Source organism: Typopeltis vanoorti, chromosome 16 (assembly GCF_054136105.1).
Source record: "Typopeltis vanoorti isolate ZY-2024b chromosome 16, IOZ_Tvanoo_1.0, whole genome shotgun sequence".
NCBI classification, from domain to species: Eukaryota; Metazoa; Arthropoda; class Arachnida; order Uropygi; family Thelyphonidae; genus Typopeltis; species Typopeltis vanoorti.
The window spans coordinates 90,897,175-90,915,910 of NC_143564.1; the positions used below are offsets into that span (position 1 = coordinate 90,897,175).

Consider the following 18,736-nt stretch of genomic DNA (forward strand, 5'->3'; position numbering starts at 1 on the left):
AAGTTATTCATTAACCTACTTAATTATGGTATCACCGAAGCAAAAGAGGATAAAACTTTTGCCAACATTTTATTCTATTGAGATTGGCATTTATACAGTGCAATATTTGCAAAATAAGAAAGAGAGATCAAGGGAATTAAAACTATGAATGGAATTTTTAGTTAAGCAGAAGGATAGTCAATGATATCCATAATCGAAAAAGTTTTTTTTTTAAATCCGAAAAGAATTCGGTATTACTCCTTAAAGATCTACTTTTCGATTGACTATAAGCGTGTAATGTTTATTTACATGCCGTGTAGCATGTAAATCAACATTTTTTCATTTGAAAAAAAAAAAAAAAACCAGGCGTGGGTATCTGCAAAAAGATATGAACTCCTCCTTCGTGACGCCATATACTATTAGCTCCGAAATATTCCGAAGTTAGCCGGGACATTTCAGGGTACGAGCCTCACTCTGCAATAGGTTAAAGATAGACCCTCATAATCGCTAACGACATCAGTGAAAACATATCGTGAACAGACTACATGTATAGCCTTGGATAGCATTAAATGGAATGTTCTTTCTATTAATGTGTAGACTTTTCACTTTTCGTGTGAAAAACAGAAAAACTCGTCCAGTAACATGTGCTTTTCTCAGGTATAACACAATGGGACTTCAACGGTCTCGATTGCTTGTGAGCTAATCTTCCAACTAGCTCTAGTTATTTACGGGTTTTGTTGGATTTATTTTCTTGAGTATTTTGATTTCTGTGCCCCTAGAGAGGAGGAACGACGCGATGATTTGTCCTTCGGTTAGAAAGATCTTGGTTCGAATCTTGTCTAGGATGTGAGAAATCTTTATCAAAACATTTCACCACATGGTACGATAGCTGATAGGATTACAGGATATTTCCTCCTGGAAATTCGGGTTTTCCTCTAACAAAATTATCCGCAGAGTCCATCCACTTATTAGACGACACTGAACTTAGTTACTTCGTCTGTAATTCGGATTAAAAAAAAAAAATACATGAAAAACTAAACTATGTCCTATATGTGTGTGGGCGCATACGTGGAAGTAACTAGAGGCGTACCCGTTAATCCCCTAATAGCGATGCTATTAGTGGATTAACGGGTACGTTCGCTCTACTGAATACCCAAGTGTAAATGGGTATCATTCACTGTAGTTCAAACTAGTTAAATGCAATGTTTTTTGTTGAGTAGGACAAGTATTTACAGTGAGCTGACTAGCTTTTAAATAAACTAAGGAAAAATGGTCAAACGATTCAATCAAGAATTCTTCGAATGGGACATGAAGTACGTTGAGCACAGTGGTGGGCATTTGATATCTGAATATCGACTTTTCCATTTATTCCGATATGAAACCCACTTGCATTCAACAGTGGTTTGGTGTGCCTGAGGTCTGTCGTACAGTACTACTCAAGAAATATCAAGTTCGTCCTCGATGCCGGGAGGCTGTATGCTGTTTAATAGCAAGAAATGTCATCACTTTCGAGTGGGTGCAACATACTAGAGAAGAGTTCTTCGCCTGAGGGTACAGTCGATGATTATTGTTAAAGGAAATACATTTCCATTATTGATGGAAGAGAGAGAGAGAGAGAGAGAGAGAGAGAATCAGCTCTTAGCAAGTAGGAGAAGCTGGATTTCGTTCTGCAGCTCTGGAAATGATTTTTTTTTTTTTGAAATACTGTACATTAGCTAATATATAATAGCTAATCTGGCGCCCCTCATCTTCCAACTAAAATACTTGAAATAAACGATATACAACAATGGAAGAAAATCCACTACAGTTAACTTTTTCAATAAAATAACAATAAAATAAACACTAAAATACTTGAAATAAACGATATACAACAATGGAAGAAAATCCACTACAGTTAACTTTTTCAATCCTCTTCAGGCTCCTCAGTACTACCGTTACCCTTCAAGCAGGGTAACGGTAGTACTGAGAGAATCATCTACTATTTAAAGCCATTCAGTACGAAATAAAAATGGACACCTGTTGGTGCAACCACATTGAATAAGCTACATTAAAATAATAAATTATTTGATGATAGTGAAAATAAATATATACATACACCAATAAAATAAAATCCAATAGATATGCCGTTAATTTTGACTTGACGTTTGTAGGTTACATTGCCTATACCTGTTACTTGATTTTGGCCTATGCAGTACCTGAATATGTAATAATTTATTAGGACACCTTCTTGGCTATTCTCATAGTAGGGTATATGTAAGTTCTGTTTGCTACAAACTTGGTATTACCAGGTCTACCTACTCACTGATGAGACCTCAATAAAGGTTGAAACCGGTCTGGGTAGTGACCTTCTCTCCCTCATAATGTAGAACAGTAATACAGCTCCTAGGAGCTGGTTTTCACATTATGGGTAAATACCAAGAATAGTGATCGGAGCTTGCTCCACCCTTACTGTGAGTTGCCTCAGTGTAGCACTACCAAATGGGTCAGATGTTGCACTATCCAGGTATTTGCTTACGCTTGCACTCACCGAACTTTATATAGTTTCTATATTCGGCATGAAACTCTTTGAGTTTCTTATTCAGCTAAGAAACAATATGGGATGTAGTATCCCTCAACTTAAATATGTAATAATGGATGTGAAAATTCACCACCATAGATATGAAAATTTACGTTTGTCCTTATAAGGACTAGCTTAAAGGGGCGAAGCAAGAATGCTTTTCATCTTCCCCGTTATCTGTAGAGGACAGTGTAGGGATAAGGTGTTATTGAGCTATTAAAGCTCTGATCATGGCAGAAGGGTAACAGCATACAGCATTGCCATCCATTACCCTCCAAGGGTCGTTTTTTCAAAACCTTTGCTAGCTTTCGATTTTTCTTTATTAAAAAACATTGAAAAAAAAAAGGTTTACCATTATTTTCTTCATTTTTAACATATAAATTAAATTTCAACTTTATAAATGTTTTTAATATTATAGATAAAATTAGATACCAATTAATTATATTTGTCTTTTATGATTTTTCCAAATCAAAAAATAAAGTTTGCACTTGAATTATTCAGCATGACTAGGTTATTTGTATGTAGAGGCTAATGATGTCAGAGTTGGCCTTAGTATCCCATAATTCAAAGCACCATGTTTTAGCTTGTTAGATATGAGTTTGTCAGACGCTAATCGAAATAAAATTAACATCTTAAGCAATCTAAATGTTACCAGATAATTTTTTTTTTTTGCCTCAGCTGAACTTTTCCTTTCAGGTCGGATGAAGTCCACATATATTCAATATAATGAATGCCAGAACACTTGCAGTTAATACAAAATATAAATAAATAAACAAACCAATGAATAAATGAACTAAATAAAAAAAAATGGTCTGTAGGCAGGGTTTTACTCTCAATCAGTGTGAAAAAAATTCTGAAAATTTTTTTCAATCTATTCCACCCAATGTATCCGGGGCATTATGCAAAATACTTTGAAGATGTTAATGACGTGATGAAATGACGTCATTCAGCATGTTGACTTTGCTTAATTCTTTAGCGTCGACGTGTCCTAATTAACGAAACCTATAATATTTGTTCTACTGAAAATGAAATGAATGAAATAACTGCCATAGCAGAATATTATTTCACGCTTCATTCATGGCAGTTATGACCTAGATATGAGTAGGCAGTACTCGGAATGGATAAACGAAAGATAATAAAAATAAATGAATAATATGTTTCCGTAACTAACACCTGAATAAAATGTATGAATAGTTTTCCAGAGTAGTGCAACGTTAATGAGACGCTTAAGAGAACAACCGCAACCCCCTCTGCGAAAGTTAGAACGGTTAAATATCTAGGCGGTTCAAAGAGGCGGAGACGTTTCCCTTGTCTACTGCTGTATATTCCCCTGGGAGGAGAAATAAGCGCTGTTCCTCCTGTCCTAGCCCAGAAGCTGCTGGAGTTGCAACCTGCCACCGCGAGAGGGCGCTATCGTATGCTCGGGGATATTCATATCTGCACGTGATAACGGAACAGGCATACTGTCCGCCAATAGAACGCAGGTGGGCGTTTCTCGGCGTGTTAAAGCTCTCGTGGGTTGCACAGTTATGCTCCCGCCGGTTGCCGCTACCGACCTCGCGCCGTGACGACGCCGTATGACAAGCAATCTGGTAAGTGGTAGCTGCCCCGCATGGAATGCGTGACGGTCTCTGTCTCAGACAGCTGACACCGAGCTCCCCCAGCACTATTCTGGCTGAAACAACCCCCTTTACACTGTTGACTACCGTCCGGTTACACGATCGTTCACAGAAAGGCATTTAAGCCTTAATTCGGAAGCCTTACAAGGCTTAAAAAAATAGAAAGAAGAAAGCGGTAGAAGAAGAAGAGTAGCGTCAAGCTCTTTTATTTTACTTGTGTTGTTGTGACCCCTCGAACCAGCAAAATTTCGCCCTCAAAGATAGAAGATACCGCGAACATGGATGAGGCACAGCCGCAAAGTAAGTACCACGATTTCTTTTGTTTTTATTTTTATTTATTTTTACTGATAGGTTAGTAGTAATGTTAGGGGAAGTGCAGTTTCTCTTGGGTAGATGCGCCCAGCACGTCTGGGGAATTAACCCCCCAACTAGCTAATCTCCTGGGGACTGTGAATAGTCAGGGATAATGAATATATCTGTAGCTTCTTTTGTATGTAAAAAGCGACGCCTCTTGTCGTCTCCTCCCCCCTCATTATCTCCATTAAGGGCTTTGTATGGTAATCAAAGTTTATTTTCTTTATTTGAATCCATTTCTAGCGAATAATTGTTCCTTGGATTTGAATTAACTAAATTAATTTCAACTGGCGCGAGTGCATAACCTCCCATAAAACAAAACAAACAAACAACTGTCTTATGTCACAGCGCGAGGTTGACTTGACTCTCAAAAAGAACACAATGCATTCTACATTTTAAACCATCAATTCCAACTATCAATATAAAATGGAACTTAACATCAAAGGTGTTTCTAGGCTTAACTGAAATCCACAGCACATATCCATTGTTTGCGATCCAGCTGTTTAAAGCAGTTTATCTCACTTAACACTTTCTCTAAAAACTATGGTGACTATTAAATGAGACACTTTTAGACCAAGTTATTAACTGTTCATCATTTCCAAATAGCGAAGTTGTTTACCGTAGCATTTTTGTATACCAACGACTGTTCTGTTGCATTATTTGAGGAGAAGTAGTTCTATCAGTTTTATAAGGAAATAAAAGTGGAATCTTGCAGTTATACACTTGTAGAGTATTGTTTCTGCCCAACCTATTTCAAATGATTGTTGCGTGCTTTCGTAACTAAGTATAGCATTCCATTGTTAAACTCTCATATTTGTTGAGCATTTTAGCAGACCTGAATATCAGGATAGAATTAACAATGAAGTGAAACTGCGACGCTATTGGTCCAGTTTTATTTATATATATATAAGGGTGTATAATTCATGCATCATAACGTACAGATGTCAATTAGCTTTGCACTTAATATTTTATGTCTCAGTTCAGTGGCATAGATTAAACTCTCCACTTGCAATGGCAGGTTTTGTGAGTTTAAAACGCGGTTCCTATTTGATCCCAATCGTGTACACATCACCTTCTTCAAATTGAAGCAAAGTAGGAAGCTGAATTTATCCTTTTTAGTGTAACGTTTAGAAACAACCGCTTTAGCTATTGCGTCTGTAAAATGCTGCTGTGATATAATCAGAGAGCATTTTTCATGTCTTACCGCATCCTCATCATGATATGTTTCACCTTATTCCAGTTATCGAGTTCTTTGAATGTTAATATGGATTGGTTTTATATTAGTTAGCCTACGAGGTGAAAACTGTGTGATCTCAATACATTTCCCAAGTTATTTTAATACATATTAATTTCAAATTACTGCTTAATGTTTAAATTATAAAGAATGGCGTATATATTATGATAGTTAGATTTTCATTAATAATATGAGTAACATTTTAAGACATTAACTAGTACCAAAAATGTCAAGAGGTTCCGAAGGTTATGTTCTAGAAGATCTCATCGGATATTTCATGATAGACGGTTTTTCAATACCTCTCCAAGATAGGATAAAGAAGCCATTAAACTGTATATGTACCCAATCTTTACTTAAACTCATACTTTTTGAGGGAGGACTTTTTTCTTTCATGCATCAGCTTTTATATTTTGCGTGCTGAGGTGTTTGAACCAGGTTTCGTTTTCTGCAATCTTTAGTTCATTGCCCAGGTCGTCAGTCATCATCCAGTTGCTAGGTATGTCATTAATCAGATGGTGATATTTGATCAGTCAAAATCTTTGCACCGCACGTACACATAACAGGTGAAATATTTCAGTATCTAAACGTAATCTTTTTATAGATCGTTCCTTCATCAATCCATTCTATAGTGGAAAGAAATTCTCTTGTATGACAAAATCCAAACAAGCATTGTTGTTCTGTCTTCTGCAGATTATTGCGTCTCGTAACTTTACATCACGTGAAGCATGTTTATATCATTCTTTTAACGTCATTGTTATTAACAATAACACCTGACATTCTCTCTTGATTGCAGTATAATTATAATCTACTAGACTAATAAATATCAGTACCTTCTTTGTAGTCTTGTAAACAAAATGACTGGCAGGTCTCCTTGAGATTATTTTCCCCCATTTCAATTGATTAATTTTGAGAGCTTTAGATTCTTTTTCGGGCTACATTTTTTGTGCATTTCTCTTGCGTATAGTTTTTTTTTTTTGTGACTTTTTGTGTATGGATGAAATAGATCATTCGCAAACTAACCTGGTTGCGCATCAAGATTACCTTGCAGTTTTGATTTTGCAGTACAGCAACGAAGACGTCGCGCCAGTTACTTCATAATACTACAAATTGCTTCTAATAGGACCGATTAAAATCCGATTAAAATGTTAACTAGACCCGTTAGAAACTTGACGGAAACTAACAAATCTTGAAAATGTAAAGTTCACCTGATTCAGCCTGCGATCTTCATTTCCGAGTCATTTATCTGAGCGTGTGCGTTCCTAATTTTAGTTTCCCGCTACTTGAAGACGTGTGGATGGTTTGCTTAAAAAACAAACTTGAAAGGCCATTACATAAATCCCGAGGCTTTCTCGTAGAGACGCGACGGGTTCTTCGTCTCCGGCATACCCATAGGCTGACCGCCGTTCCGGGATGAAAAGGTGATTCCAGGAGCGGACGTTAGACCCTCGCTTTCCATCGGCGGTTCGGCGTTTGCAAGAGACGTCGGACCACTGCCGTTGTTGATCGGCGAACGCACCGGTAGCACAAATTCCGCTCTTCATTAGCGACGATAGTATTTCGCATTCCGATGAATAGTCATCTTATTGGAATTTGGTGATGTCGTCTTTTTTTTTTTTTTAGGAAAAATGTTTTCAATATTCATTTAAAAAAAATTGTGTTCGTAAAGAATGGAGTTTATCTGAAAGAGTTGATTTTTATCACGTGATTTTGACGTGTGTGTGTTGTTAACAATGGATTTCCTGGTTAATTGTGACGTGTATTAATCTTTAATCAATGAAAAATAAACAGTGAGGCAGACAATTTAGTAACTTGATATGCCGCAGGGAAAACATAACTTACACACACACACACACCACTATTTTGTATAAAAATTGCATCGCTTGTTCATTATCTGGTCAGGTTGAAAGTTCCAAACCGTACCTTATGCTAATATTCAACAAACAATGAAAAAGAAATGTTCCATACTGAAATATTTTACAAAAGCAAAGTTATTTTGTGCGACGATTCTGCTTTCACACGTGCATATAAACTATTTGGATTTCTGACATAAATACTATCACTCCACAAAAATAATCATATCTATACGATGATGTTCATTAGGAGATTGATTTTCAGTGTCTCTTTCTCTGGGTTTTAACCTTACAATCAACTATGAGAATTCTCCTCACCCAGACAATGAGATTTGAGTGAGTAATGTCATATTGATGATGAGTAATGTCACATCTCAATACGAAAGCATTGAGAATATACTTAGTTACCAGTAATTTTCAAAGATAATTTGTAGAATTTCAATTAACACCATATAACAATGAAAAGCTTAATACGATGATGTAAGATGAATAATATGCACCATTAAAAATTTCTCTTTTAGTTATCACTAACCTTCTAATTTGTTTAGGCCAGAAATAGACATTTTTAATCCATTTCATTTGGGATTTGTTTGGGCGGAAAGTGTCCAATTTTTTTTTTTTTATAAATCATTTTGCATGTTTAACTGTACGAAAATAACATTATTTTATTCATTTGCTATTCAGCATGTCGTTATATGCTCAAGATGGAGTTTACATTACGTCACAAGGTTTTAATCTTATATTTTTCTTTCTTTTAATCTGCATAACGTTTTTATAACGGACTTTTTTTGATGTGGTCAATACATTATTTTTGAAGAATGTCAGCAAATCCCATTTTACTAGAAGAGTTTAGAAGTTTTGTTTTAGATGCATTGCCATTGGCTGATCATTGAAGAAGTAACATTCCCTTAGTGCTATCGTTAGTGATAATTCACAATAGTTTAATTTTAGCAGTATAAAAATTTCCACATTATTATTCTGATATCTGAACAACCGGAACAACCGGAACAACCTTTGAGACTCCTTAGTTGTATTTGCATACTGCTGTGACCCTGAGGAAAAATTCCTATCACCCTCATGCACATTTAAAATCAACAATTGAATACATCCGTGTTCCCTCCTAAAGATAAGTGATGAACTTCTAACACTGCTTATGACTGGAAATGTTGCTAATTAAGCTAATTTATATGAAATGGCATCACTAATCATATTACAGCTATTCTAAATTGGATGTTCTTAGCCGAATCTGTTGTAACAACATGGCATCTATGTCAGGTAGGCTTTCGGAAGACGGGTGCCAGGGCGTACGAAATTATAATGTACACTGGATTCATTTCGATACTTTAGTCCCTGCGTAAATCTATTTTAAATTCGCTTTTGAAAAATAGTACTAGATAAATCCGTATTTAGGTCTTCAAATCCCAGTTGAAACTTTGCAGAAGAATACTATCAGATACGGGATTATTATCAATGTCTTTAATCCAAGTTTTAGCTTGTACATAAAGATATTCAGTTAATACTTGCCGCGTCGAATATTTGCTTTATCTTAGCCAAAGTCTGGACATATCTTGGTGACATATTTTGTCATCGGATCTAAGATTTATAACTTGTTTATAAGTGATTTTTATTTTAAAAATTTGTCTTTGTAAAAAATGGATCTTATGTGAAAGAGTTGATTTTTATCACGTGATTTGACGTGTTTTGTTAACAATGGATTTCCTGGTTAATTGTGACGTATATTAATCTTTTAATAATTGAAAAATAAAGAGTAATACATTTTTTCCTTTCAACTATTGGTCTTTCAACGCGTGCATTTTCTAATTGTTATAATAACGTGAGATAGGGATTACAAGGGGGTCGAATGACCTTCGTAACTGGAGAAAAAGCACACGAGTTAATAATACAGAACTACTGAGCGGTTCGAGTTTCTTTTCCATAGACACCCAATGGAAATTTACAGGCTTCCGGAGATTGTGGTTTGCCTCCTGGGCACGTCAAGAGACACATATACACACCCTTTCTTCATTCTTGGTAATCTTAGTGGGGGTCCGTTTTAGGCTGCGATTTGCAACTAGCTGACTCCAGCTAGAGAACTTGCTCTGTCATCCGGGTCATGCGTAAGATTTTCAATCTAGCTGTGCACCGATGAAATATTTAGTTTAGGTTCATGCGACTGTCTAATAAAAAAAAAAAAAAAAAGTAAAGAAGTCACTGGCATTGGTAGGAGCTATACTTGTATGAAAACTCATTTTTATAGTTGAAAAGTAGCAAACATACGCCCAATAAACACACACACACACACACACACACACACACACACACACACACACACACACACTGCATATTTATAGGAAAAAGGTTTGTGGGTAATTACGTCATGCATTAGTACTTACTGACCGAATAATGTGTACTCATATTGTGGTCGCTGTTGATTCTATTTCTGTTTCCCACCAGTTGATAAACAAAACGTCGTACAGAAATCAAATTATTCCAACTTTCTTATCTTAATTTCTCATTCCCTAAGGAAGTAGTTAAGATATGCATTCTTAGAGTAATCATTTTAAAAGAAACTGGTATTATTTTGTGATAGGAGTTTAATATGCATTCCGGGACATCGTTAACAGGGGCATTTTCAATTAAAAGGCACCTTAAGGGACAATTTAGTAAGCCCTTATCAAATATCTCTTCCTGATTTCGGTTTTGACAGCGGCAGACGAAGGGAAGTCATGTCATGTGCACACATTCGTGTGACATCAGAACGGAAGAAGAGATCTTCCGTACTGGAGAAGGGAGGGTCAGCCATGTGGAGAATTATTACCGTAATTTTCAGGGTGGGTTGGAACTTTAACAATCCTTCTTCCGGTGAGGAAATGATTATCAGTAATCATTATACTTTTCGTATGTTGATGACGAAAAACAAACGATAATAGTAGGAAAGGCTGCCAAGTTCTTCCCTGTTAACAGCCATGTTTAACGTAAGGAAGTGACTGTTGGCAGTTAATCTTTAAAAGTGGAATTAACTTGATTATGATTTTTAAATGTTATTACTGCTTACGGCCACAAATGCTTGAGTAATTGAAAAGTCAGTTAAACTGACTGATATATCGTGTTCACCATTCGGTCTTATAGGAACTGTTCATTTACGAAATATAATATATTGTGTACACGGCCCAGAAATGTGTCATACAATATGACAAGCGGTCTGCAGAACTTGAAATGATTCAACTCCCGGAATTAAATATTAAGTTCAATAATACCAGGGCTGTCGAACAGATTTCTTAGCTAAAGGGCCGAATACGGCTGATCACATTAATCATTAAAATGTTCATCAATAGAACTATCCACAATGTCCAGCAATAGACACCCCAAATAGAAGTGCCATCCATTCTCAAACATCCAAGTCCCTTATTGACTAAATTTTATCTAACATTAGATATTTATTTACTGTTCGCCCTATGAATATACGGATATATAAATTTGGGTTCTCGTTGTCAAGATGTTTGACAATGCTGCTGTATACGAAGTATATTTTCGTCGGATTCTATTGTCTAAGACTGTCCGATCTCACCATGGACAATCAACCCAAATAAAGTAAGTTTGCCTTTAATAGTACAGCCCGCTTAACCTGTGCTTACTTCTACTGAAGGAGAATTTATTTGAGTTAACTTTGAAGCCACAGTTGCCAGTCGAGATTTCATGGGATCAGAGAAATCTGCTCTACGGCGAGAGTAAACCAGACGTGCGTTGTTGGCGCCAGTTGCCGGATGTTGGGTGTCATCTCCGACTATAATAAACCAAACTACCCGTATGAAGAAGGTCTTTTAGTCAGTCTTATTTAGCTGACCGATGCATTATAGGAAAGTACATATTCAAATTAAATGTGCTGTTACATCTTTGAGGCTGAAGATGATATTTACTCGAGCAGGACAGACTTGTCTGAGGCCATTCTCATCAACTGCACTCGACTCTTTGCTTAGGTAACTAACATCGGAATTTGTAATGGAATTTTCACTACGGAGTAATATCAGTGTAAGCCCTTGTTTACTGTTATTAGAGGATATAAATTTGTATTTCAATAGAGTGGGATATTTCGTAGTCTTACCGCACTGATACTCTACTTTTTTTATGTAAAGTGTAATTCATTTCTTTGTAGTAAGAAATATATCGGTATTTGTATATTTATAGTTTGAATGTTTTTATAACATGACTAAACCATATACTCACAATTAGTACGTTGATATTATAAAACTGTTGTCATGGAAACAAAAGATGTTAATAGTTCATCTAGAGTGAAACAAACAACTTGGCCAGTCTGTTTATTTTCCTGCGACATTTTAAATCTTTGCCGAAAATAGCATTCCTGTTTCGATTTGATTACGATACGCATTTTATAGAGAAAAGAGTGGCTCATCATGATAACTAAGAAGTGAGCAACGCAAAGATTAACGTTATTACGGGCATAAAAATGAAGATTCCAAGGTGGAGGGAAAAAGTGATTATTAAAATAGTTTCTTTTGTTAGTATTAATTTGCTCTATATGTGTAGATTTACGCAACTCATTTAGTATAGCTTGTAGGTGTAAACTACTAGCAAAACGAGATGCTAATGACTCTTTAAAGTTATGTATTTTAGTGTTATACGATCTGAAGAAAACGATCAAGATGTAGTTCGTTAATGTGACAGATGACTTGCAAGAGGAAACGTGTGATAAACATCAAAAGAATAATGCAGTAGTTGCAAAATAATTAGATTAATACAGATAATCTGTTTTGAATTAATGAAGAATAATTTTGTGAAAGATAGATTAGGTCATGTCTAAGATTGGTGCCCCTTATTTGGAAAAAGAAAATGGAGTAACAGAAACAATTAAAAAAAAATAAATGGTGATCGACTTATTTTGTGCTAAAAATTGGTATGGATGCAATTTAAGATAATTCAATGCAATTTTTATATCCCCCCCTCAATAAATTGTTTCACTATACTTTTTGACTTCGGCAGCTCAATGTCTGCAAAGCAGGAGATTCACATGAATAATACATGCTTTTAAGAACGTGCACAATCATATATAGCATTATGTGATTCAAAATACATTTTGATTTTTTTGTTTTGCTTTTTAATATTGAGTTGCAAACAGGTAAAATAGAATACAAGGGATAGAGGAGGTTAGCAGAAAGTGTAACAAGTTCTACGAGTTATTTTCTTTATCATACATCACTTGGAACACTTTTTTTTTAAGTTTGTGCTGACAAACAGAAAGCAGAAATGTTTAGACAAAGTGGAGTATTTTTCGTATTTTATTTTATTATTTTTACGTGAAGAGATTTGCTGCCAACATTAATGGCCTCAATAACTTTGAGGTCTAGGAGGGTTGTTTTCCGTTGCTATAGGTAACTTCATATGTTTCGAGACCGCATTTTGATTCGTCTGATTACAGACAAGATTTATAGATATAAACATTAACGTATCGTGACCTGCGTGAGTTTTGTTTTATTTATTTTCTTTTCTTCATCATTCCCAAACAGTCCGACTTACGAATATTTACGTGGACTTTTTAAGGAAAGATTTCTGAATTACCTCCGTACTGGAACGCAAAATACTTTTATTATTATTATTACTACAGATTTCAGAAGTGAAGACAATACAAAGTAAATCATAGAAGGATTTGTAGACTATTTAAATAATATGTCTGAGAAGGATGCTGCAGCACGGCTATGGAACGTATGCGAAAAAGTTTATCTCTCCCCATCGAATGAGACTAACTCACCTACAGAAAAGCCCGTAAAAGGTTCTTCGTGTCCTAGACGGGATTCGAACTCAGGTCCTTTCCAACCGAAGGACATTATCAGCATCGACTGATTTACGTAGGCTACTCCTCTTGACTTAGCACTACACTGGTGAAATCAAAATGCGTTGCTTTGTACCAGTTCGTCTTCATACTGCACACAGTTCAACTTATGTAGTGAACTGTGCAAAGATGCAAACGTTTGTAGTGTACTTTTGTGAATGACATTTTAGTCTGTTTCCTACAATTTTCCTTCCTCCACCCTAAGACTAACTCTATAAACCAAAGGAAAGAAACGAAAACATTACCCCTTTCGCTTAGAGACAGTCTTTTGAACAATCAGTAAGCCGTTGATTTTGCATCCCACTATGACGTTATTATTGATGAAAGGTTCATTCAACCTTTCGTTGAATGAGTTTTATATTAAGAAATATAATAACAATACATTTAAAAATAAAACATTTTACAGGAAAAATAAGTTGGCGGTTTCTGTGATTTTCTTTCTACATATCGACTCTAGAACAATTCTAGTGGATTACTCTCTGATCGCAGTTAATAATATTTATTTTAAACTATTGTATGAACCTAAATAGAAACATAATGAGATGGATGTGTACATCCCATTCGTATCATTCCGTACATTCCATCTCTACTCATTTGAAATATTTGCTTTTCACTACGTAGTTATTTGCTTCCTCACATTAACGAAGGAAATATTTCAAAAATAATTATACTTGGCGAACAGATTATTTTCATGACAATGCGGATTCAGATAATGCGTTAAATACTTGGAATTAATTAGTTGTCTGAGTTTCTCTTGAACAATGCAAACAGATTCCTTGGGTAATTTTCTTGGAACTAGTTCCTCTCTCTGTCTCTTCGTTTCTTTCTTGGCGCATTTTATCTGTAACGCGGCATTTATTATTACATATGTAACGTCTTAGATACAATCACCACTTCTTATCTAACGAAGATCCAGTTTAGTCACGGAGATTGATCCGCTGCTCCAAGAACATCTTAGTGTGTTGTATCAGTGATGAGAAGAAATTTAGTCTTGGGATGATGATGATCAGAATCTACGAATTAACCGTCTCCCTTATACATTGAGACAGTTAATTTTTCTTCGTTATCAAACATCTTGGATGGTTTCTCATTCTCTCTATTTCTTTCGTAATGCCTAACTTTTTTAAACACTAACGGATGCCTCGATTTTTTCAGTGGAAAGTATTTGTCTTGTTACTATCCAGTAGACGCTACTCATATAAGATACAAGCTTTTTATTCAAGTATTGTGTCTTTCTTACGTTTAAAATAGTAATTAAGACTAATTCTGTAAAGTATCAAGTTACCTCATCAGTGATATGTACAATGTTTATATTTTTAAAATTATGGTAATTTGTAATGGAGACGTAAAGACATACGCGATCTGGTTGTTCCCTTAGCATCCAAGCAGTTGATTTCTATTTAATTTTAACAATTATGAATATGAAGAAAACATTTATACGACCACGCCTTTCGTATTCTTACCACAGAATGTCTTTTATGTATTTGAAGTGTGTATATATATATATATATATATATATATATATATATATATATATATATATATATATATATATATATATATATATATATATATATATTATTATTATTTTTTTTTTTTATTGCTGAAAAATTTATAAACTTTCTTGAGATAATCGTAGTTAGATAAGAAAACAAAATAATATAAGAATTGCCAATTGTCTCTTTGCTTTAATCTATAAATCTTCCATTTTGGATATGCTCTGTGTCTCTTCTTGTCTAGGCCCTGAGCAATTTATTTTCTTTTTGAAAACATAGACTTAAGGTGCTCAACCAGCAAATGAGAAAAAAGAAAACAAAAAAACATTAAAAACCTTTCTGAATCTAATTAAAATAAGCACAGTGATCTTCTTCTGAACAAAAAAAAAAAAAAAAAAAAAAACTTAAAGTGGGAATTTCAGCCACTACATGTTTGAGAAAATACTATCAGATATCATCAAAAAAAAAAAAAAAAAAACGGAAGTCTCTATTTAATAATTCACAATATGATCACAGTGTTTGATTAGTCTCACTCTGCACCCGTTTTTGTAATGCCATGATTTATTATCTGTCTTGAGACAGACTTTAAAATTACTATTTTAAATGACAAGATTTCGATTGCTTCAAAATGTAAGAAGTAGAATAAGACCGGGGGAAAAAAAAGAAGTAAATATTAGAAAACGGGATGATTAAGTAGTAGACCAAAATCAAATATTATGCAGGCAAATCCTAAATATATAATCTCGGAGTGGGTGGTCTGTTGCTAGAGAAAACTTCTACTGCCAGCCAGAACAGGAAGAGATGTTGGCTGACGGCCAGGACACAAAAAGAGGAAATGTTGGACCTGTGTCAAGAAACAGACTTGCCTTATTGACAGTAAGATGAAGAAAGGTACAAGGTGGAGGAAGGAAAAAATCTATTGGGCGCTCTGTGTGACTGTCTTATTTTGACAGATAATTTACTGAAGTGAATAGTGAGGTTTGGATTTTTCTTTTATTTATTAAAGATAGTAAGACCACTTCTTTTATTTATCGCATATTATTTTATAATCAGAGAAAGGCATGCATTTCTTGTATGTCATAAGTTAGAGTGATGGATAAGATTTGTGAACCGATAATATATTTGAATGTAAATTTCTTTTCCTTGTTTTTTTTTTTTTTTTTTATGAGATATAATTTTCATTGCTTATTTCCCGAATAAGCTGACCTACATGATAGAAGTATGATTAATGGATTTTGACTTTAAGTGTTAATTTTGTTTTCGTAGTCAATAATTACAAATAAAACAGCAATCATAAGTCTTCTTCCCCCCCCCCCCTCCCATACAGTCGGAACTTTTTGTAATTAAAAATTCTCTTTTTCTGGTTTACCTGAATTGTCATTTGATGATTTAGCAGTACGTTCAACCATCCATTATGACGTAAATTGCTTATGAATTGTTTAGTTGTATTTGGAGTGAATGCAACAATGTATATATGTCATGTATCGTAGTTATATATAACTTTCATTTAGAATGTTTGGATAACTTTAATGGGAGAACAATAATAAAGGATTTTTCAATCTGTTGGCGGTACACGAAGTCGGATGTTGTGGCCTGTTCTCGAATGAGCGATAGAACTACTTATAATTATGTAAACGAATGTTTTCGGGATTGTATTTTTTTATTATTAAAAAAGCCATCATAGTTCCGAAAATTTATCTTAGTTTCTGTTGGCTGATATATGCGAATATATAGGATAATGGATTCTCATTGTTTCCTGTATTAATTGATTATTTTTAAAACGGATTTTGCCCATCATATGTTCCATATTTGTTTATCGGACTGGCCCTCATAAAATATCATGATCATTCAAAAATGGCTCGCATACATTGGGTTGCTCTTTTATATCCGATACCTTCTCAAAGTTTTAATCCTAAAATGGTGGGATGTGACGCTTTTTAACATTACCAGGCAGTTCGGATGAATAATAAGAATAAAATATGTATTTCTGAGTAAAAACTAAACTAATTATCATAAAAAATTGCTGTAAAGGATTTACCAAATTTAGTATAAATGTTGAATTATTTGTATTCATGCGCATTCGCTGAAGGCAGATTCATATTATTTTCTGTGGTCGATTTTAAGGTAATTGAAGTATTTCTTATAGCTTACAATGGGGAAAAAAAGGTTTGCCTACTAGTATGGTCAAGTCAGGGTTAATTAACCAAAAAATATTCTGCAAACAAGCTTGAAATTTATATCTGAATCAGCTTTTTTTTTAAAAAAATGATATAGCCTTTGATTGCTAACAAATTTCAGTGAAACTACACAAGGAATTTTCTCCCGTCACTGTTTTTCTGCGTTTCCGTCTAAAGAGCCGATGTATATTGTTTATTTAACTTTATATTCCTGCATACACTGTACACATATAGTTATTTGAGTAATGCACTTACTGGATAGAGAGAGAGAGGGAGAGAGACAATCTTCTTACTGAAAAATAACCAAGAATCAGTGACTTTATTTTTGTTGCCGAGTCAGTTTGTCAAACTAATTCTCTTATATTTAAAGGTTTATGGTTACAGGATTAAAATAGCAAGATCAGATCTATCTTGCTGATCCTAAAACACTGCTTGGAAAGGGGAGAGGGGGGGGCAGAATAATGTAGCAGGCGAAGGGCGGCGAGTCTGAGGAGCAAAACTAGTTCTTTAGGCAGATCTGAGTACCGAACAACACGTCCCTGTGCACCTACTCAGGATCCAGACAGTCTATTTTCTTAATTCCAGTACTGCATACATCAGAACGTTCGATTTAAGATCGAAGTACTGTTTTAAAAATGAGGAAACTTTACCGAACAGCTAAATCCACTGAATTTCTCATTTAAATAATTAGTACGTGTTTATTTATTGTTCGTATTTTGTATCAGGAGTTGAATACTTCATTTACAGCATACCATGCCATTTTCCTCCGATGATTTTGACTTTATCTTACAACGAGCTTAACTTGCTATCGGGTTCCAAACATGTCTCATTACAAATTAGATTTCCCTTTCTTATAATATTCATATTTTCGATATACAACATTAGTAAATGTAGGTATGCATCATGATCTTAAATGTGAAAAAAAATGGAAAAATTTCTACATGTTTCGGCCATGCTAGTAGAGTAACAATAGAAAATGCAAGGATTTTTTTAGCAAGGGTTTGCAAGAGTAGTCGAAGATATTTTAATGTTGAAATAGCAGTCTCCACTAGGATCAGATAATCGATGTATTCCTATCACGCTCATGAAAAACTCTCTCTTCGAGGCAATGTTTTCCATTATGTCTCCATATTTTTATTCTTTATATATTTATTATTTTTTTCCTTGTACAGTCTGCTGTTTTAAGATATTCTACTCCAGTCTTTCATTCTTCCTCATGTTATTTTATACCCTTCTGTTTTCACTTTCCGATTCTATTAAGCAAGTCTGTCAACATGTGTGTAATATGATTACTTAAAGAGTTGTTCTAATATTTCAGTCTTGTATAGAAAACTAAAAACTCGTCGAAGAGTGAGCATATTTCAGTAGAAGAGACTTCCATTCTTATTTTGTCATCTTCATGGAGGTAGAATATTGTGCCATGCATGCTAGAAGCAGTGGCGTAGCTAGGGGAGGGGGGGGGTCCGCCCTGGCGGCACTTTTCGCGTGCGACACAATTTTATTTTTCGACGACACTTTTATGTTAACTTAGTAATTTTTATTACTTACTTAATTAGTTTTTAACTAACATAAACATAGTGTTTTAATTTATTTCCCTATACGTCGTTTTGACTTTTTGTAGTAGT

General features: G+C 34.7%; 1 protein-coding gene across 6 annotated transcripts in view; it reads left to right on the plus strand.

The window, feature by feature from the left end:
* tup (LIM1_Isl and LIM2_Isl domain-containing protein tup) overlaps nucleotides 1-18,736 on the plus strand; it is a 194,652-nt gene that overhangs the window by 59,580 nt on the left and 116,336 nt on the right. Inside the window, exon 1 of one of the 6 annotated variants that reach the window (XM_090406191.1) lies at nucleotides 4,173-4,455. The exons of 4 other annotated variants lie outside the window; for them this stretch is intronic. In XM_090406191.1, coding sequence (XP_090262317.1) covers nucleotides 4,434-4,455 — 22 coding nt within the window. In that variant the 5' untranslated portion in view covers nucleotides 4,173-4,433. Of the gene's footprint in view, nucleotides 1-4,172; nucleotides 4,456-15,858; nucleotides 15,913-18,736 lie in introns of those variants that run through there. One more of the 6 variants, XM_090406193.1, reaches the window with a different exon arrangement.